At 34.4% G+C, this 22898-nt stretch overlaps 2 protein-coding genes and 1 non-coding gene across 12 annotated transcripts in view; all 3 read right to left on the reverse strand.

Annotated features, from left to right (window-relative positions):
- Nucleotides 1-22898, reverse strand: part of bun (TSC22 domain family member bunched) — a 214031-nt gene that overhangs the window by 104487 nt on the left and 86646 nt on the right. The gene's annotated exons all lie outside the window — the stretch shown is intronic.
- Nucleotides 5678-5751, reverse strand: TRNAN-GUU (transfer RNA asparagine (anticodon GUU)). The gene has a single exon. It is a non-coding gene; the product is annotated as a tRNA-Asn (tRNA).
- On the reverse strand, nucleotides 6621-21006 carry LOC118681530 (protein bunched, class 2/F/G isoform). The gene is made up of 2 exons (XM_036366495.2): nucleotides 18480-21006; nucleotides 6621-7419 (listed from the first exon to the last, which is right to left on the reverse strand). Exon 2 carries the CDS (start codon nucleotides 7191-7193, stop codon nucleotides 6621-6623), a length of 573 nt encoding a protein of 190 aa, XP_036222388.2. The 5' UTR covers nucleotides 7194-7419; nucleotides 18480-21006.

The raw sequence follows: 22898 nt of genomic DNA on the forward strand, positions 1-22898 counted from the left end.
TAATGCTTACTGTCACATCATATAATTTTTGTTTGTTGATTTCTTGTTTCGATTATTTATTAGTTTTATTTAATTTACTTAATACGTAAGTACATGCTAATTTGAAGCTTTCACATGAACTTAAGTAAATTTGTTTACTTTATCAGTCTCACTTAACATGCCAATTTGACAGAGTGTCTTCAATAAATTACAATGAAATTAGCGTAAATGCGTAAACTAAAGCTAAGTACCGCAAAAGTCAATATCCAAACAGACACCTAGAAACTTGCGATCGTGCGTAATTTGCCATTTGCTCGCCTCGAGCACACATACATACGTGCATAATTAATTAACGTAATCGGCGATTGCGCCCCGACAAAAGCACGTCATTAACGATAAATAAAGTTGAAATACATTTGGCGCTTGGCCAAAAGAAAATGCCAAATAATTTTGCACCATCGATCGCACTCGGTGGCGAATGAGCTGTGAAACTTGGCGGTGGACAGTGGCAAGCGCTGAACTCGCTGAATTCGTTGCAATTCAAAGCAAACGCAATGCGACTGGCAACAAGTAGATGAATGCATTTGATTATGTATGCAAGTGTAGCCACACAAACGGAAGCAACTGCATACGCACACATACATTTAAAAATAAATGTATTTTCTTATTTTTGAACATATAACTGCGAAGCATTCTTTGCACTCGCTAGCTGTTGTTGTTGCTGTTGCGCACCCTTATGCCATCATTTGATCGCCACCGCTAATTGAGTGGCAATGATTGGCTGTCACTCGGTGTTGAGTGGCCCCACCAATGAACGCCCTTTGACAATACCAAAAAGGCTAGTTGTCCGCTACATCGTAATTGCCAGTCGCCGCGTTGTATAATATAACCTTTGCAGGCAGATATTAGACGACGTTTGGCAAGTCGCATAAGCGGACAGTGAGTGAGCAGTAGAAGAGCCAAAAGCTGAACAAGTTTACAAAACATTTTTATGTCAACCAAATAAAGGCATATAGTTGTCAACACCCAAGCGGTGGGTGGTGTTGCTTACATTGTGGCTGTTGCTGTAGAATTTTGGCTGGTGTCACAGCACAATAAAAGAAATTTTCCTTTTCACCTGTCAGCTGCACAAAGCTTTTCAGCAAGAAATGAAAAATTGCAGAGGAAAATTTAAAAATATATATACATGTATATACATACTACATATATATATTTAGTAATTTTCATTGCATATTATACAAGTATATATTCTACATGCTGTTATGGCTTCATTTTCTTAACAGCATTGTTGACATGTTGATCTGAAAAACCACAGAATAAATAGTGACTTATGACTTATGCAATGAGTCAGCCAGTCGGAAACATGCGCCCATAAATGAACAATGTTGAATATTCACTGAATAAATTATTTGAAAAATAGGCGCAAAATTAAAAAATTTTAAGTCACGAGTATTATGGGTAATTTGAATTAAATATATAAAAAAAGATAATTATATACTTTATATTTGAGATAGCTGGCTGTTACCCCACATTACCATACCTGTGTGGCCCTACCCTAATCTGCCTTGCAACTTCAAAAAACTAGTAATCGTTCTGTATTTTTACAAATTCTTTATACTAAATAAATTAAATAAATATATTTTTTATTATTTAATTCTGGTCTTTTTTCATAATTGAAACTTTTTATACATTTTAATTTAAAAAAAAAATGAATTTTTGTAAAAAAAGGTTACTCTTGACAGTTTTTTTCCTGCTCATATACCGACGAGGGATGTGTGAATAGGGAGGAGTTGCTGGAGAAGAGGCGCAGTGAGCTTTTGCACGAATAAGTCGAAGCTAAGAGGGAAGGTCGGAGGTGGAATTCTCTGTAAGGAGCTCTCCGTCAATCCTTGGATTGACTCTACCGGACTATTGTAGTGTTTTTCAGGCAGAAGTGGCTGCTATTAAGGAGACGGCAGAGGTACCGCTACGAATTGCAGCCTCTTTAAGGAGATGAGCATTAACTCCGACAGCAGGGCTGCGATACTAGCTCAAAGCTAGTCAAGTGATGTCTATCCTCACTAATAATACCATCAAGCTATTTCATCATCACTCGTTTCGGTGCCTGGTCATAGCAGAATCGCTGGAAACTGCAAATCCGCCGAGCTAGTCGGATCCTTGTCCGGCATCCTTTGGAAAGGGTCCGAGTGAATCTCCATTGTCGTCTTGCGTTCTAGCAATGGATTAATGGAGGTCGCGTTCGCTTAGCAGTCACTGGTCGACTGCAATATCTTTTTTAACCAGAGTAGAAGGCAGGATATCTTCTAAACAACGTGCCCTTAGCAAAGTTCATCTTGTCGCAATAGTAGGGATTCCTACTGGACATTGTCAAAAGGTATTCATACGGTAAGACTGGTAGAAAGACGGACGCAAGTGGTTAAAGTTGTATGGAGGGGAGTGATGTGGAAACATTCAGGCACTTCCCCTTCATTGTTCAGCCTTTGTAAGACTGAGATTGAAATATCTCTGCAGTCTTACCTTCGGTGAACCAGGAGACATAGCCGAAACTGGCAGCTCTTTGTCGATTTGTATGGGTCTTATCTTCTATTATATAGGAGTTTTAGTTAACACAATGGACCGACGCCCTAAGCTGTCCAAATGAGATCGCTGTAAGGATCGAGTTCGAAAGCTAACTTAACCTATAAAAATATATAAATGTAAACTATTAAAGCGCACACCTAGTGTGGTAGTAGTGATTCTGACGTGCTCTGTTTATGAAAGACTTATTTTGCGTACGAAAGCATATTTCGGCCCTTTGAAAAAATGGCAAAATGCCTCAACAAGCCTGAGCTTTAGTCTTAAAGTTCTCCATGCAGTTATCAACTTGATTAAACCACATCGATTATTTTCAAATTTTCAACTGTCATTTGTGACATTTGTCGTTTTATAGAAAATGCTTTGAACAAATGTTACCAATATTTAATAATTCAATATATAGCAACAAGTTATTCAAATTACAGACGATTTTGAAGAAATATATGGATTTAGGGGTAAGTTGTTATAATTTTGTTTTCTCATATCGATCCTTACATACTATAAATTACTTTTGAAATATTTTGGGTATTTTTCGGAAGCGAATTCCGACCGAAAACCTAAAGTCCAAAAGATTCCTAATACGTGAAATATAGGCGGTAAGAATGAAAACATTTTATTTTGCTTCCTTTTGTTGTATATATGTACATATGTATACCTATATACACAGAACAAGAATTTAAGCATTTAAGTAATCAAGTAAATAAAATTTAGAATTAATCATTAGAATTCAGAGATTTTCCATTAGATCTTTTGGCCGCTGCTTCAATATAATTTCCAACTAACATAGAATAATTTCAACAAAAATTTACATCCAGTTTATATTCAGCACGTGCTGCCACAATAAGTCTCGATTGCACCCAACCGAGTAATGAGAAAACGTTCTAACTTATTTAGTCTATGCACAAGCGATTTTCTACTTATTTATTGTTTCATTCGTTTGTGGTTTGTGTGTGTGTAATGAAAAATGGCTCCAACTTTTATGTGTGACGCATATTCGTATAAATTTTCTTACGTGAACTTTTCAGAATTGTGCTTTGGCATAATAATTGAACTTGGTTGCGCCCATGTGTGAAAATGGCCCTCATAGCTTAAGTGATAGTTAAAGAAGTTCCATTTATGTTTACTATGTGAATTTCTGTAGAAGTGTTGAAATTAAATTGCGAGCGCGAATGTTTTGCGACGCGGTTGGTGGTCGAAATAATTAGACAGATGATGAGAATTATGTTGAGTCAGAGTGCAATGGGAATTCACATTTGAAAGTTGATTGATGCTTTGTTTGTCTATTTTGATTTCTATTTGTGATATGCTGTGATGATGACTGTATATAAATTCATAGTAAATACGGGTGTAAGTAAGTGTATGTAATTGTGTGCGAAATGTTTATAAAGTGTTGGAATAATTACGGAAAATCGAACTAATAAATAAAATGTATGAGTTTGATTGAGATGATTTCACAGTAAGAAATTGTTAAAATATTTTATTCTAAGAGATGGATGACTTGTGAATTTCAGAAAATCGATTTTTTTGCTTATATTTATATCGAATGTACATACATACTCGTATAAATATTCTCCGAAAATTTTAAGTTGATATGCATGTATAATCAAATAATTTCGGAGATATGTGCGTATATCTAAACTTTTTTTTTAACTCTATAATTGGCTCCCAAAACTATTAACACATTTTGCTTGGAACACTGTTTTCAGAATCGGTAAGTATAATTTCTTCGAAACGGCTCGACGATTGACTTAAACTTGACCTAGATATATTTGTCAAGTAACAATCGAAGTTGTGAGATTTTTGATAATAATTTCGATTTTGTTTCTGAGGAATTCCGCCATTTTGTCAAAGATCAAAATTTTGACTATATCTCGATCGTTACTTGTGTTCATCTGCTGTAGTAATATTTTTTTTTGTTTTTAGATTTGAGCAAATTTAAGTAGGAAAATCTTACTCGCCGCGAGGCATTTACATCGGAGGTTCTCCTGAAGATCCGCTACTGAATCAAGACCATCCTAGATTTTGATTTTTCAAAATGAGCTGCCGATTATTAAAGTACATTAATTTTTGTAAATGTATATTATTTTTGGTATGGGAAACTTTTTCGTTTCACCAGATATCTTCTAGAAATTTCGCATGGATTATTGTCTAAAGGAATGTGCGATCTCCGTATAAAAAAATTGTTTAGTTCGGATCAGTATAGTATATATGGTACATGGCTGCAATACAAACTGACGAACGCAATCAAGTTCTCGTAAGAAATTTTTTGTATTTGTGTGGGGGATCCTGCGAGACACCTTTTTTCGGAGGTCCTCCTGGAGTTCAAAGCAATCCACAATTTTTCAGAATGAATTGCAGATCATTAAAGAAATATAATCAATTCTGTAAAAAGTAATTTTTGTTTATTTAAATAAAATGACTTTAAAAAAAAAATTTTGTAAATACCTATATATAAATACATATATATAACAAAAAGGAGTCTTTTTTGACTTGCAAGTGAATATAAGAGTCCCTTAATAGATATTAATATAACTAATAAAAGTTAGCATGTAATTTTTTTTTTTGAACTGACAAAGTGATATATTTTTTTTGTTATTTTTACATATGTTTTGCAATCATCTGATCCCATTGTAGTTAGTAAAAATTTAGAAAACATTTACGAAATAAATTTAAAAAACCGCAAATTTTATGGAAAAATCAGGTTTAGTGACCGGTACCTCCTCGCCCGTAAGAGTTACAACTTGGCCGCAGTGGGCACTTTTGTAGAGCGTTCAATTCTGAATAGAACCCGACTTTGGTCAAAGTGATGCCATACAATGCCGCTAAGCTATAGAGATTTAAAAATATAAAACAGAGTTTTCGTGTATTTTCAACGGGAAATCTTTACATGCATTGTTCCAATACTTAAAATTCATATTTAGGGCTCAAACTTTCCGGTATTTTTTATTTTTTGGTATCTCCAACAAAATTTCAGGATGGGATCGAAAAAAAAATTTAAGAAAAAGTATCCTAATACTGCCGTATAGTATTAGTATATATATGAAAAAAGTATAAACAAAAAAAACCTGAAAAATTTCCATACATTTTTTTTTTTAACTATAAAAAAAAACCATAAAAAAGTTATCGCCCCCGGGTGGGCTCGAACCACCAACCTTTCGGTTAACAGCCGAACGCGCTAGCCAATTGCGCCACGGAGGCACTTGAAAAGTAATGCGCCTAAGGGATATTCTATACGGTACTATGCAAGCAGCAAACGCGTGTGGGATGAACAACCGCACTGTGACAACATTAACAACAAATGGAGTATAATTATGCAATAGTCGGAGACAAATTATATTATTAGACTTTACCATATTTATTTGTTTTTTCTGTTATAATCGTTGTTGTTTTTTTACTAATGGTGGAAAACAGTTGCTGTTTAGTAGTGTTTTGATTATAAAATGTGCGATGTGCCGTATCACTGCTGAAAAAACAGGTGATAGCTAGTGTTGGAATAACAGGAGCACAGAAAAATGCTAAAGGCTGCAAGAGCAAACTGATAATAAACACAATATTTAGTGTACACATATACCTACATTTGCACAGCAGTTGATAAGCGATGGCGGGCAATGTAGATGCGATTACAACTTTTGTATGTGTACATGTGTGTTTTACTATCATTGTTGACATTTTTTTTATTTATTCATGCTTTTGTGCGACTCAAGTATTTCGTTTGGATTTCGATATGAAGGGGCGCCTTATCGCAACGCCCGATTAAAGGGTGTCTGGCGCAACGGCGATCAGTTAAAAATCAAGCAAAGCAGTGTGTGTGTGTGTACGCATAATGTATATGTGCATGTGTGTATGAGTGTATATATGTATGTATGTATGTATGTGCGTGGCGTTATCAACGTATAGAAAAAAGCATATGGCTTGGTGTATGCAAATAGTCTAGCAACAACAAGAACAACAAAAGCGTCAACAGTTTCCAACACTACTACAACTACAAGTACAACTGCAAATACATAGCGTTTTCATCAGGAGTACAGACAGTACACATTACAAAGTAAGCAGTTTTGTTGTTGTACTTACCTAACAAAATCTTTGACAAAACAATAAACGGTAAATAGACCGCGATCGCTGAGCACCACATCGGGCTTTAGCACGGGCAAATAGCAAACAAAATGACTGCTCGAAGGATTGCTGCTGCCACTGCTGTTGTTGCTATTGCCGTGCGCATGCTGTTGTTGCTGCTGCTGCTGTTGTCGTTGTGGCAAAAGCAATTGTTGTTGTTTTTGTTGTGCTTGCTGTTGCTGTTGTGCTGGCCAGCAATGTGACGTAATGAAAGCATCTGATTGCTCTACCACAGCCGATGTTGTTGTTGTTGCAATTGAAACAACATTTCCATCAACAACATCGATTGGCGGTTGTTGTTGCTGATGTTGATGATGATGGTTATGTATGTGGTTAGTGTGGCGTGTTGTTGCTGTGATTGTGGTTGCAGTTGCGCTCGTTGCAATAACTGCAGTTGCTGCAGTTGTGTTCATGTTGGCATGCTGTTCGCCAGTGTTTATTGTTGTGGTTGTTGTGATTGTGGCACGTTGTTGCGTGCCTGTTGCCGCTTTAGTTGTGGTGGTGTCGTCGCCCAACGGTGTGGACATTGTGCAGCAACATAATTAAGGCGTGCATGTGTGCGTGTTTTCGGCACAGGCGTGCTGTCGCACATGTGTGTGTGTGTGCAGTTTAGAATAAAAATATACTGCAGATTTTTTTTAAATTCCTTTATTAAAGTTACTGCGCTTTCTTTTTGCTTAGTTATTTCTTTTCTTTTTTTTTTGTGTTCTTTGTAGCAATTATTTCCACTTCAGTCTTAATTGAACTGCAATGCTGGTCCATTAAATTACATATTTTTTATAAATACTTACTGCTGCTTTTATTTATACAACATTTATGCAAACAAAAGTAACTCATCTGCGCAATCGCAAGGTATGTGTAGTGTTTAGTATATACATATAAAGCCGAATATTTTATAAAATCATAAAAATGAAAATTTTTGCTGTTAACAACAGGAATTACGTAGATAATCACAATAACAATATTACATAATCTAAAATAACTAACACAGCATGCGAGTATTTGTTTAGACCAATAGCTTCTAATAACATACCATAAATGGCGGCCAATACTTTATAATTGCCAATCTACAATAAGCATATAAGTTATATTTTACTCCACGGTAAATAACGCTTCTTGTATTCGTCGCTAATGGCCGAGCAAGAGCTTTGTAAATCAAGAACGCATATATCTATATAACTTTAATAGGATATTGCGCTATAAGTGGGATAAAAAACTACATTTTTTATAACTTGGGATTTTTTTTTTCAAATGTATATGTTTTACATATATATTTTATTTAAAGCCTATTAGTAATAACTAAACTTCTATGGAACTATACCTTCAAGAGATTTGGAAGCTTTGAAAGAAATTGGTAAATTTCACGTCTAAGATGCTAAAAGTTTTAAAAATAGTATTGATCAAAAAAGAAATTTCAATAGAACATATTTTTAGTTAAAATATAGTAAAGTTACTAATAATTGTTATTGTAAGATGAAAAATCGAAAGTAAAAGGTGTCACCACTTACACTGTACGACAAATAAGAACCACGCAAGCGCGATTTAATTAAAAAATTTGAATATCTGCACAATGTTTGTTCTGCCTCTTTGGTTGGTTGGTTGAAAAGGATCAACATTAGACCCATTCCTAGCTGGTAACCATATTAAGCCTTAAACAGCAACACAGTGTATTTGGTCGAAAGCCTGATGGTTTTTACCACCCCAGCTGTCCAATGTCTCCTAAATTGGAGCATTGAGAGCCGTGGAATATGTCCGTCTCATACGGCTGAAAGTTGGGCATTCGCATAGATAATGTTCCAGCATCCCATTATCATCCGCGCATGCTCTGCATTCTGCCGAATCCCCTTTTCACATTTATTGAAGGTAGGATCTTAAGGGTAAATAACCTGTAATGTCCCCTACAATGTTACTACAAGTAAGTCGCCTTAATTAAAACTAGAATGTTCATGGACTTGCTGGTTAGAGCAGAAACCCACTTGGCACACTCTGTTATGCCCAGAGTAAGTATATATGGTACGTGCGATCAGCGTGTCGAACTAAGTCGATTTAGCCACGCCCGTCAGCTTTTGAGATATCGATCGGGACCGCCGTCTATAGCTGCCATACAAACTGACCGATCAAAATCAAGTCCTTCTTCACAAAGATCTTTTTCCTTATTAAGTGAACTTATGTTGACTTGAAGGTTTTTTATATCCAATAACGTGGCTAGAAAGAACTAGCAAATCGTTTTCCTGGGATGCAAACCATTTGTCGGTTACGTTTTCAGATCTAGTTATACAAACAGTTTGCTATTATAACAAAGTGACTATAGCTTCGGCAGCCGAAGTAAAAACGCTTTTTCTTGTTAAATTTTTTTTCTTCTGCCAAAACAAAGGTAAAGCGGACCCCCATGGATGGGTTATAAGGATTCTATAAATTCATAAAGCATTCAATTTTAGCAAGAGTCTCGAAAGTAAGAAGCTTTAGAGCGCTATAAAATAGTCACTTTTTGGCTTTCACGCAGTAATTTGCGATAAATCATTACATTTTATAAAATCGGAAGGGCTTTTCAGTAAAGAAGTTGACGTAATATCTACCATTCCATTGTAAAAAATTCACTTGAAGCATAAAAAGTTTTAAACGAGGACACATTTTCCCCATTATGAAAAATGCAACAACTTTTTTCTATTTCCTCCCGCCATGTTCCAAGCTCTACTACACTTTTTGTCGACATATCACATACAACAATAGAGCGTTATATGAAACCATACTAATTCATTAGGACAACAATAAGATGGATGTGTAGAAAGTAATACTGTTGGCGTTGCATACATGAGAAAACTGTCAACCGACGAGCGACTGGTGTGATGACAGTCATTAAAATGCGCTGCAGTCAACACAATGTTTTAACGGTGTTGATGTTGGCATAATCGTGTCATTTCACCAAGGGTACATACATGTGGTATGTGCAAATGTATGTATGTATGTGACAACGTTGGCTTCAAGAGTTTGTCAGTGAGTGAAAACAGCGCTATAATTTATGGTGTAAATTGTCGCTGTGCAATACTTGCGTGCAACAAATGACAATAATAGCGACAAAGGTGGCTAAATTAAAAACAAAAACATACCTGCCACAACATTAAAGTGCAATGAAAACTTAAGGCAAATTTTCTGTTGCAAGAAATAATATAACATCTATATGAAGAAACTTTGTACAACAGAAAGCAAAGAAAACGGGAAAACAGCAAACAAATTTAAATGTCACATAGTGCAGAGTTTTCATATACATTAGGGTGAGCCAGAAATTGAATTCCTGTGTTTAAAAAAAAAATTGTATCTAGGTTTTTGTTAAATATCAACCTTAAATTATAACAAAATTAAAATAGAATTATTTTAAAATTAAATTTTAGATTAAAATTAAATTAAAATTAAGCTTTTAATTTTTAAATTGAAGAAATCTAACTGAGGTAAATTTTGTTGGACATTTTTTGCTCTACAAGAGCTATCCTAATCTGTTCAAAAGTTATCATATTTTTAGTGCAAATAGCTAGAGAAAAATCTATTTTTTCATATGTAATTTATGTAGAAACTGACTCACCGACAGCTTTTAAAATTAAGCTTAACATTTTTCGTGGCAGGGATATATTTTCTCTGTATATCGGATAATTTAACCCATTAATTTGTTTGGTTAGCTTTGGCTCACCCTAATGAACCAAAATATGGAAAATTATTTAACTTAACGCATAAATTCGATAGGTTTCTTTTTGGATCACCTTAATATACATAATAATGTAGGTATTTGCATACATATAAAATAACAGGTCATATTACATATCTGCATATAACACTTCGAGCGTATTTTGTTGATAAGTTGCGACGAATGTCAGCGCTAAGCAAACACAAATAAAAATAAATATATAAAGGACAAAGGAAACATATAAAGGACACATTAAGCATAGTTTAGCATTCTCAAATTAAAAAAAACAACGCGTTGTGTTTAACGATTTTTACCATACAGGGTGGGATTTGGCAACATTTGTAAAAAAATATTTTTGACAATAAGTCTTAATTTTATGGAAGTAGTATGGAAGTGCGACTAAAAAGTAATTGATATTCGTTTTATAAAATGTTAACAAACAAAAAAAAAAACTAAAATACATAAAATTAAATTAAAAAAAATTAAAATAAAAAATAAATAAATAAAAATATTTTTGACAAAATATTGAATAAAATAGTAAAAATTTCTTTTCATTTCATTTCTTTCTTTCATATAACATAATATATATTGCACACATTCATATATATATTTTGCTATATTCGCTTGAGTTTCCACTCAAACGCTGCGTGCCAACTGGAAAATGACAAATGGCAAACTAGGTCAATGCAATTTTCCGTTGCATTTTCCGCACGAGTGAAGGAAAAATGAAAAAGACGACGATAGCAATCCTTCACATCACTCTGTTGCTGTGTGTTTGTGTGTAGTGTGAGGAAATAATGATGAATATGATTATTTTTAAATTGAAGACCTTTATGCACGAAGGAGTATTGACGAAATGAATACTCAATCAAATAAAATTATTTTTTTACTCGTACCGTTATATTTATTTCCTTTTTCCGCTTCCTGTTTGTTCTGCAAGTCAATAAAGGTGAATAAGGGTTTGATATAAATTGTCCTCTGTAAATTTGTGCCTAAAGAAGGAAGTGTTTGAGTTCAGCAGGATGTTAAACCAAAAAAAAAATGCAACAGATGCATACATATATTAGAAAAAAAATCGCGTATAGTCCAAAAGACTGGTATTTTTAAAATTTTTCAGTAAATTTTTAAAGCTTCTAATAAATGATGATATTTTGCATTATTTAAGGTGAGAAGTTCAAACTAGTCCCTCAGAGATATGGCTCTGAAATTTTGCACACCCTCTTTTCTAACCAAGCAGCTGTTCATTTGTCGGAACCACTATAGCATATAGCTGCCATATAAACTGAAATATTAGAATCAAGTTCTTGTATGGTAAATTTTTTTATTTGAGAAGACATCTTCACGAAATTTGGCATGAATTATTATCCACGGCAAGGCTAAACAATTTGAAGAAATTTTTCAGATCTACGCACTATATCTTATAGCTGCCATACAAACTGAACGATCAAAATCAAGTTCGTGTAAGGTAACTTCTCTATTTGTGAAGCGTATTCTAGTATCGGTACAACCGAAGTTAACGATTTTTCTGTGTGAGTATGTATAGCTGTGAATAGGCCACAAATTGTTTATGGGCCAAAATGTTAATTGTATTTACATAAGTATGCGCATATATAGTTATGAATAGATGAGTTAAAACGTACATGAATGGAGGTAGTGTGCCAATAGAAATGAGTCCTTGAGCAGGATTCACTTGTGCCAGCTTAAGCCTTGAGCGGCACAATTCAGACGCTGAAGCGCAGAAGTGTTAAATTGCATAAATAAAAGATGTGGCAAGCCACACAACCGCATCAGCCGCTGCAGCGGCGCATAAGCGCGATAGGATCAGCTGAAACGATTGCCACACAAGTCACAAAGCAATAAAAAAAATATACAAATATACTATACATTTGCACAGCTTGCAGTCGGCCAAGTGAAATATGCAAAACCGGCCGATGCCGGTGACGCACTGCCCTAACGAGCTGCAGACACTTCAGCAATGCTTAGGTGTCGCGCATAGCCACCTGCTACACGTGCAAAAAAAAAAAAATCTTTAAGAACATAAGAATGGAGGGCAATAAAAGCAGCTAAGAAAATATGTAATGAAGAGTACAAAGAATGTCAGTTGTGGCAAACACGTATGCGCATATAATAGCAATCGACTTGGCAACTTGCGGCAATGAAAGACATAAGGCATGCATGCCACATGCGCATACAAATACACATACATACATACATACATATATGTATTAGCAAATATGTTGCGCTTATTATACGCAGCGAATTTTATGCGATTCTCGTTCGGTGCACGCGCACGTGCCAAACAACAACTATGCGCCCTATATAAGCGAGAAAATGCCTTGCCTTGTGTATGTGCGCGTTTGCTTAGTTTAGTGCGTTTTTAGCAAATTTCGTGCAACCTTGACCTGAAAACGTACTTGTATCTCAAGTTTTGCCTTGTCATCTAGCAACAACTGCGTTATGTACATACAAGTACGAGTATGTATTCGAGTGTTTATGCTTGTATGCATAAATACATACAATGTATGTATGTATTCAATATGTGCGAGCGCGTAGCACAAATTATATGCTGCAACTAAGTATTCAGCCATCCAAACGTCAGATGTTAAAGTGACGAATGTCTTTTAATGTGATAATATAGTGTTGTAAGGCTTCAAAGCGCGACATACAATAAATACTTGGTGGATTTAAAACGGGTGCTGTCGCTGCTGCTGGTCTCAGCAGTTTGGCTGTTGTGATGCCTTCACATAGTACGTACATACATATACCATATATGAATGTACATATGTATGTATACACCTTCACACATAAAAAAGTTTTCTATACAAGTACTTGATTTGCAGAGTTCAGTTTGTATGGCAGCTATATACAATAGTGGCCCGATCTGAACAATTTGTTTGAAGATTACACCGCTGTATTGGGCAATAATAATTGCCACATTTTTTGAGGATATCTTCTCAAATAAATAGTTTTCCATACAGGCACTTGATTTCGATAAATGAGCAGCTTCTTGGATAGAAAAGGACTTGTGCAAAATTTCAGAGCGATATCTCAAAAGCTAAGCGACTAGTTCGGGTATGTACGGACAGACGCGCATTGCTAAATCTACTCAGACTCAGACTCGCCATACTTATTATTTATTAAAACTTTTTCTAAGATATCCGACGTTTCCTTCTGGATATTACAAACTAAACAATATTAAGCACAGCAATACCACCCACGTGTTGGCTTAAAGTTTCCCACCGCAAGTAAAATACTCGCATTTTCGACTACTACCGTTGCCATATTCTCAGGAGTACAGCAAGTGCGCTCGTTATCGGAAAATTGCTGAGGGAAAATGATTTTCCAAATGCCTGTCACGTATTGCTTGAGTTTTTGGGCGCCAAAATATTATGGCGCGGACGTCTATGGCGTCGACCAACAGTGTGACAGTGTCTTTATTGCATTAACAGTGGGAAACAACAGCTGTTATTGTTTTTGTAATGGACACCAGCCAACTATAATATGTATGTAATGTACATATAAATGTATATATATACCGCATCCGTTCCAACCATTTAGCCTCTGGTGGAATGCGAAATAGATTTTCATTAAGTATCACGTATTTGGAGCAACAGCATATATTCGATCGTAAATATTTTGAAAATTCATTTTCTGTGAATCTTTAGACTCGTAACTCGACGCCAATTGGATTGTGGACATAAAAAGAAAACTTGCCGGCAAAAGCTGCAGAGCAGTAGGGACTGAAATGGTTAGGAAGGTTTTGCTATGTCTTTGGTGGGCTGCTCCTCTACGACTAAAATTCTAAATACGGACCTGTACTGTCAACAATTGCACTGCGTGAAGGAAGCAATCGCCCAAAAGTGCCCAGCTTTAGAATAGAAATCGTTTTTTCATTATGACAGCGCCAAGCCACACAAACATCGATAGTGATTCAACGGAGGCTACGGGACTTTGGAATCCAACTACTATGAGCGTCTCCTTTACTGTAAAAATACTTAATACGGACCTGTACTCTCAACTATTGGAGCGTCAGAAGATAACAATGATTTTGCTCGTAAAAAGTTCGCCTCAAGAGCAGCTTGATCGAGGGTTTCTATAAAAGTGGCATTATAACCTTCAAAATCGCAATAAGCGATACATACTTGAAATTATGATTTACTTTAACTCAACTTTATGGGTTGAATTGAAAAGTATGCTGATCTCACCCCTAGATAGGTATGTACATATGTACGCACAGATATGGCATACAACGGATTTCTGGCTCATTTACAGCTAAACCTAATGAAAGTATAATAAGTGTATCTTTCGATGACATAATTAGAAAATGGTATCGACGTAATCGGCATTATTAATCTAACGGATTTCGTTCAATTAAAAATATTTGGAGATTAGATCACTTCAATTAATTGCTATTAGCTTTGACATCATAAATGTAACGCTTCATCAGACACTCACTCACAGTCGGGAAAGAGTTTTTTTACTTCAACAAAACCAAAAAATTTAATTTCTTTTGTATATACAATACATTGATGACACTTTAATATATGTATGTATCATACAAGTATATATTAGGGTGGAGTGAAACAAATTTTTTTTTTTGCTTAGATGGTAAAATCTGTAGATTTTAAAAAAAAGAAAATTTTTGGACTTTAAAAATATCATACAAAAATTTTAAATCGATATCTCAAAAAGTTTTTGAGTTACAGCCTTTTAAGGGATTACATGGGTTGCAGAACTACAAAAATCGTTTTTTTTATTGTCTTATTTAATTCTATAACATATCTAGCTTATTGTGCTAAATGCTCCAGTTGATCCGAGTAATAGTTTTGGAGATACAGCCTTGAAGAGTTGCGCGCTCGAGGTCAACTATATAGTCACTTAGAATTTCAAAGGTCTATCTTAATGAAATTTCATACAGTCTTCGAGGTCGTGAGCGAAGGTTTTTTATTTATTTGCGAAATATGTATTTTTGGAATAATACAAAGTTTAAGTACAATAAAATATTTAATTTTTATATAAAAAAAAAAAAAAATATTATAAAGAGGCCTTTTGCTCGAGGAAACTCAGGGGTTACATGTGTAGCCGCTCATTTCAGTCAGCGCCATCAGTATCATAACTGTTGCCGAGATGAGTAGCTACTTGACGACAATCAAAATGAGTTTTTACTTCTCACTGTCAGGAGAAACTTCATACAACTATTTATGTATGAATGTATGTACGTTCTCCCCCATTTATGGCGGAATTTCGAGTACACATTACAGTTATGCAAAGAAAAAAAAAACATGTTGCCACTAAAACAAAAACTGAAAACATCAAAAAGCACGTTTACAAAGAGCTTAGAAACTTTTAAAGAGTTTGAGACGTAAAAGCTAACTGAAAAGAAACTTGGTTAAGTTTTAACTGCTTGGTTTTAGTACAGTCAAGCGAAAAAAAAACACTTAGCAAGTATGCAAAGTGTATGCGTTTTGATACAACATTTGTAAGTAATACTGTTTATAAGTGGGTCAATATTCATGTGGTTGCAAAGTTAGGAATAAATAAGAAATAAGTAATAGTGGAAGAAAGTGTGGTGCGTGCATTAAAGGAAGAAACGTTGGCTGTTGGCGAAAGATTGTTGAAATATGTAATAGTGAGATTGTTCGTACACATTACTTAGTAGTTGAAGAATATATTTATTTGGAACTTTTACATATATACATATGCAAATAAATGACGTCATCACAGTATTGTAGTGCAAGCGTGCAAAGGTTTATCATACGCCGTGTCAGTCGTTGGTTTAGGCTTTCAACTATCAAGCTAACAATGTATGAATTCGTCAAATGTACGCCAAGCGTTTTTGTTCTAAAGCCGCGACACAGCGTAGTATGTTTCGTATTTTGTGCGCCTTACTTTCTTTAGAATTTTCGCTTTATACTCAAACTTTAACCTTTTTTGTTGGCAATGCGCGATTTGCGTGACAAAAGATGCTTTGTTTTTTTTTTGCTGCGTTTGAACACGCAGTTTCGGGTATCAAAAATGTGGCATGCTTACACAAAAGTTCGCTTTAGCATAAACTATTTTTGGCAAGTGCCCGCAGCAATGTTACGCCAAACAATGACGTATGGCTTCGTATCTGTTGTGTGTGTGTGTGTTGGCTTAATTTACATTTTTGTGTGTAGCAGGTATTTGAAGAGTAGGAAATAAGTATTTAGCAAAATTGTTTTTGTGTTCGGAAAAAATGTATAAACATTGTTTAAAGATAGTGCTTTGAGAGTTCGTTTGTGTATAACATTATATATGAGGGTTGTCACCTTTTCAGCATAATTTTGGTTCTGACTACTATTAACTACAAGGTAAAACTATGTTCCTTCAAGGCACTATGGGAATAGATGTATCCATATATCAGGTGAAGGGTGTTATCATATTTTGGTTCTGTTTTACGGACTAGTCTTAATTTTGCAAAGAAATTTTTATTTTTTTGTCACTGGTCGAAAAAATAGAGTTCATCGTAGGCTTATAACACCTTGAAGTTGATTTTTCCGCATTTCATAACCACTAAAACTAGTCTTTTGTAGCAAATCTTTACAAAATAATAGTCACTTTTATATTTTTATGCTACAATAACTGTAAATCGGCACATAAATCCTAATTTTTGTTTCATATATGTATTAACCAAAAATTGTATATAATAACTTACAATGAAACTCTTAAAATTCTAAAAAAAACAGTTAAAGAAAAATCGTGTACATATGTATGTATGTAGAAAATATAATATACTGAATTTGAATGCAAAGAATTTTATAACAGAACTTATTTCCCATGCAACACAATATATCTACATATAAAACAAATCAGTTCTGAAAGACACCTCGAACAAATATATACATATACGAGTATAACAGTATGATATGTGAAAAATAAAAAAGAGTTTGCAGTCTTTGCCCTTAATAACTGGATTTATAACAACGTCTAACAGGCAGGAGTACGCAGGGACAGAATTTAATTCACTTAATTCTAGGCTAACTCGTTCTATTGCGTTCATTTGATTTTAAGGGGGTATTCTAGTTTAAGAATATTGAAATTTTTTTTTCATATTTCCGTAGTTTAGTTATTCAAAAATATCTCCCTCGAAGGTTTTTTGAAAAATCGAATTATTTTCAAAGTTGTATCCGTGATCGGTTTGAGCGTCAATGTAAAGCCTTAAATGTGTTTTCTTCGAAAGTAATTTTTTCGTTGCGGTCCGCACGATATCTTAAGGGGTTACATGGGTTTCACCGCTTCAAAAACCAACAAAAAATTTTATTGTCTTATAATTTATAACATCTCTAGAATATTGTCCCATTAAGTCACTTAAAACTTTAAACGCGTTTCAAACGATCTTAATGAAATTTTACACAAGTCTTTGAGATATAATTTACAAGGTCTTGCCGCTTTTTTTGTTCAATTACAACTATTTAAAAAAAACGTCGACAAATTTTTACCAAAATTTGCATGTTTTTGTAAACACGTCTGCCAAAAATACAATTTTTACTTTATCTGTTTTTTTTCTTCCCAATAACGAGTTAATGGTCTTAGTTCAAACCCTTTTTTTTTTACTTTTGATGATCCTATCCTTTTTTTGGAGGGACTGCCGGAAATGACGTCGTAATGACCGAGTTTTAAATATTTTCATTTGAAAATTTCACAAAATCATTATCAAATATGTATCTTCGGAATAATAAAAAGTGTGAATAAAATATTTAATTTTTTTTTTATGAAAAAAAAGTTAGAAAATTGGGCGTTTTTTGCTCGACGAAACCCATGTAACCCCTTAAGTTCTAATCAGTCGAGTTTTGGTATCAGTACAAGTATTATTTAAATATCACACTATTGTTTGAAGCAACAAAAACTAAAAATTTTAAATTTGTAATATTATAAAAAAAATTGATAAATTTTAAAAGTTAGTATAGCAACGATTTCTACTGTTGAGCAGCTGCCATTTTATGTTAAAAATTTTGTATAGCAATAAATATCTTTATAATAAAATTTCTTATTAATTATTTGAGCATTCGGCCCGCTTGACTAGAATAACCCCTTAAATATTTTGGTTAAAACACAAAAATACGGAACGAAAATCAATTTTGTTCAAATAAGAAAGCATACTTTCAAATTACATTACCTTTTTATAAAAATATTCCCGTTATTGAATGCAATTTCTAAGTTGCTTTTGTTTTCCATAAATGTTGTTTTTGTTTTATTGGCAACAGCAGAAGATCTAGACGTCGTAAAAATAAACGAAGTATCGCGCGTAGACGAAATTCGAGAATTCAATAAAATTTGTGATAAAACCAAAGAATTTCGGTGTTGCGTCGTAGTATTATAGGTGATGTTAAGCAACGAAATATGTTGGCGGAATGAGAAAGCTCGTGACGAAATAATTTTAAGTTGCTGCTATCGATAGATAGAACGAGCTGCGACAGCAAATATGTTGCACTAACAAACAGTTAGTTAACTGCGATCTTTGAGTTTTATTTTTTTGGAGGCACTAAACGGTTGGCTTGATTGGTTGGACGCTTGGGCGGTTTGTAAGGACTACAGCAATGAATCTTTGTGCTCGGTAATGTAGTAGCGTGAACAATGACAGAGCTGTCGGCAAGTATGGCAAGTATGGCAAGTATGACATTAAAAAAAACACAGGGTGCTACACAGTCACAACTACGTAGACCTAAAATAAAAACAAATTTGGTTGTGTTGGTTGTACGAGAAGTAAACGAAGTAAATTTGCTGTCAGCTTAGGGTAGTGCGTAGGCGCTTCTTTCTTGTTTTGTGTGCGCTTTAAATGCGTACTGTTAGTTTAGATTTTATAGCGTGACTTTCCTTTGGCATCAGCAGTGGCGGGTTGGTTGGTAACACAATAAACTAGTGGGTGTATGCGCTTCGTAAAATTCTTGAATTTGGTGGTATTACCATGAATTGCTAAATTATTTCCACTTAATTGGGGTTTGCTCTTGTGTGTGTTGCGCTTTATTTGTGGCACACTTTTACGACCAATTGATGTTGGCATTAATTTTTATGTGGCGTACAATTTTCCGCCCACCTAGTAGTTTACTTTGCTGTTTTATTAAGAAAAAAAAAATATTGTGTGTTTTCTAGGTGTTTCTAACACTTTCGCTGCTTAAAATTTTATTATATTTTTTTTTGTTTTTATTTTTTTTTTGTTTTTGTTTCTTTTTTTTTTATAAGTACTTTGGTGTGCCCGTTTTTTTACCTTTTTTTATTAGCTATACAAAATATTTTTAAACTCGAAAATTAATTTTTGTTGACTTTTTACACTTACATCTCTTCTGAAAACAGCTTTTTAATATATTTTTTATATTATAACTCAATTTTTTTTTTGTTTTACATCGCCTTTCGTGTTACTTTTTCAACATTTACCTTTTTATTGCAGTTTGCAATATTTACAACTTTTACATTTACTGCTCGCTTAGCAACAAAATATTTGCTGGTTTTTTATTTTTTTTTTTTGTACTCTGATTTTTGTTTCGCATTTGCTTTTTTTATTATCTTTTTTCAACTCGCTCGTCGTTTGATTTCTTATTTCGTGCGTTCGTGTGTATTTTCTGCGTTTTTTTCGGATTTTAAAACTTTTATTGCTTTTATGAATATTTCGCTGCCTTTCTTTTTTTTTACGCAGCACTATAATTTTCTACACAATTTTTTATTTGTAGCTATTTCTTTGCTGTTTTCAATGCCGTATATATACACTGCTTTTATTTTACACGTTTACAGACGAATATTTCGTAATTTGTATTTGCTTCCTGAAGTTTTGCGTATTTTATTGATTGCAGTGGTGTTTCTTCTTTTTATGCGTAGTATACGAGAAAAAAGCGCGGTATTTTCTTTTGTATATAAATTAAATTGAATATCTTTTACTTTTTTACAATTTATATATTATTATTATTTTTTTTATATATATTTAACTTGCAAAACTTTGCTTCTAATATTAATAAATTTGTGTATTTTGGTTGCTTGTTGGTGGATAGTATGAAGCCAAAGTGTATATTGACAGGCCGAGCGACGAGCGTAGCTTCTCAGCGTAGAGGTTGAGAGTCGTAGTGGTGGCCAAAGAAGAATACGCTTTGCAGTGCTGCCACTTTTCCGTGCGCTGTCACAAAAATTTTCTTTTTTCCCATGCGCCACCGCTCTGCTGTACAATATATAATGCTACTCTCGCTGGCTGTTCGTCTCATTTGTTGGTTTGTTTCGTTCTGGCGTGTTTTTGTGCAGCCAAAATGGCTACTCACTGAAAAAGCGTTTTCATTGAGGAACACTGAGACGCACGACTTCCACAACATCGCTGACTGCGGCCATGAGACGGCGACTAGTCTCGTTTCGACTATTTTGCATGCCAAATTGTTTGAGGGAGGGTGCAGTGTGCTAGCTTAGCTGCATACATACATACATGAAATTAGCAAGCGCTTTGATTCACTTGCCATTTGTAATTACGAGAGCTCGAAAACTAAACAATGCACAGATACATACAGTGATACTAACGGCATTTAAGTATGTGGTTTCTTTGGATCGCATGGATGGCACCAGCTTGTGTAGTGTCTCTTGTGAACCAGCTAGCCAACTTAGAAAACTGACCGACCAGGCCAGGTCAGTTTAAGATAGCGCATGTCATTACAACAACATTGTCACAACACTCATAGCCATGTAGCCATGTGACAAGCAGTGCTGAGAGCTGAGCTGTGCGCTTTTCGTTTGTTTGCTTGAGAGTCACTGATGGCTTGGTGAGCTGCACAAACGCTCTACCATAGCCTTCCCACCACGCTGATTAACGCAGGGGTTGTGGGTGCCGTTGTTGGTGGTATTGTTTTATATGGTTCTCTGGGTTTTACAAGCGCCTTGAGGAAGTAGACGCTTGCCTGCTTGCTTCTGTGCCATATTGTATGATTTTTCTGTGATAGCTTGTTTCTCTATATACACTTTACTTTTGAATTGCAGACGCTCAATTTATGTAGTCTGCACAGCATGTTTGGTGTATAACCCAGCAATATCATAAGCAACTTTAGGTTGAGCTACCCGGGCATTTCGATGGCAGCAATAAAGTAGCTCCATTTGGTGTTTATAGAAATCATAGTTTGACTTTTGGATATATAGAACTTAATTTTAAATAATTTGAAGTCTATAGGAATTACAGTGGCGTTCGAATTGAGCAATGAAAGAGCTTTACATCTTTAAAAACAAATTTTATGTAAGAAATATATTTTAGTTGTAAAAGTTTTGAACTAAAAATCCTAAATTTCTGATCTGATGATGAAATATGAAATGAAGATCTCTGTTTATATAATTACAGAAATACGAGTATATCAAAAATAATTTTTATGTATATTAACGAATATTGGTTTTTCGCTTCGTACTCTGGCAAATAGGTTTGCATTTTTTTTATCTAATAAGAAAAAATATATAAAACAGTAAGGTGCCTTCTCGTTACAATTAAGAACTCATACTTGGAGGGACTTTTTTGGAAGTGTCTAAGAACCTATTTTCTAGAGTACCAGGCGAAAAAAAAAAATTTTTTTTTGTACCCACAGTAATGTATAGTACATTTGAGGTTCTATGTTTGATTTAAGCACTACGAGGAAAAAAAAAAAAGTGTATAAATATAAATATATTTTTTTTTAATTTCGTAAATATTTGTAAAAAATTCCACTATTTTGCAATTGAGACTCCCATTACAGATACATAAATTGCAAAATAGCAACGAAGAGTTGACACAACAGCATAGCGTCTGCGCATTAGCAACGATTACCAGAGAGCTAACTTTGTGCAGAACTGCTCAGCGAAGAGTAGCAAATAAGTATACAAGAATTTTAACAAAAACCAAGGAGACTGCTCTGCAACAACGAGCGCTGCAATGAACTAATCGCGGCACATGTGTACACACCGTAATTTCTGCAAAAAGCACATAACTACAAATGTGTAATTGTTATATGGAAGATGATTTAAGAATTGATAATGCTGCGCGTAAATATGCTGCTGGTGTGTAAAACATACCGACATTTCCTGAAAACGCTTGGAATTCACGCAACACTCCAAAACAACCCTGTTGTCATCAAAACAAGGCAACAAATATATATTTTTTTCATCCTGTTTTTTACTTATCAATGACTAGTGGCAAAGTATATATTTTAAAAATGCAGCTATTTCGGAAATAACTTTAACTATATATAAAATATAACTTAGCAAATATTTAATTGAAAAATTTATTTTATGAAATATAAAGCGCTTGCTGAAAGCCTTAGCCGCATCAAAGTTTAGTATATTTATTTGTTCGAATTTTCTGAGTTTTTGTGTAGTCTTAAATGAGGAATTTTATTCGCTATTGCGCAAGCTTTTATACCTTGTGAGTCGCGGAAGTACTTCAGCAACAGCTTATAAAAAAGGTTCAAGGCTTAAGAAAATAGCATTGACTTGAAGTGCTCTAACCTTGGATACAATTGTATGTAACCTTAAACATGTAGTTATAAACATAATGAGATATACAACAAGAAATAGAAACAAGAAAATGTAAGTACTTAGTTGTTGTTTCAAT

This window comes from Bactrocera oleae, chromosome 3 (genome assembly GCF_042242935.1).
Source record: "Bactrocera oleae isolate idBacOlea1 chromosome 3, idBacOlea1, whole genome shotgun sequence".
NCBI lineage: Eukaryota > Metazoa > Arthropoda > Insecta > Diptera > Tephritidae > Bactrocera > Bactrocera oleae.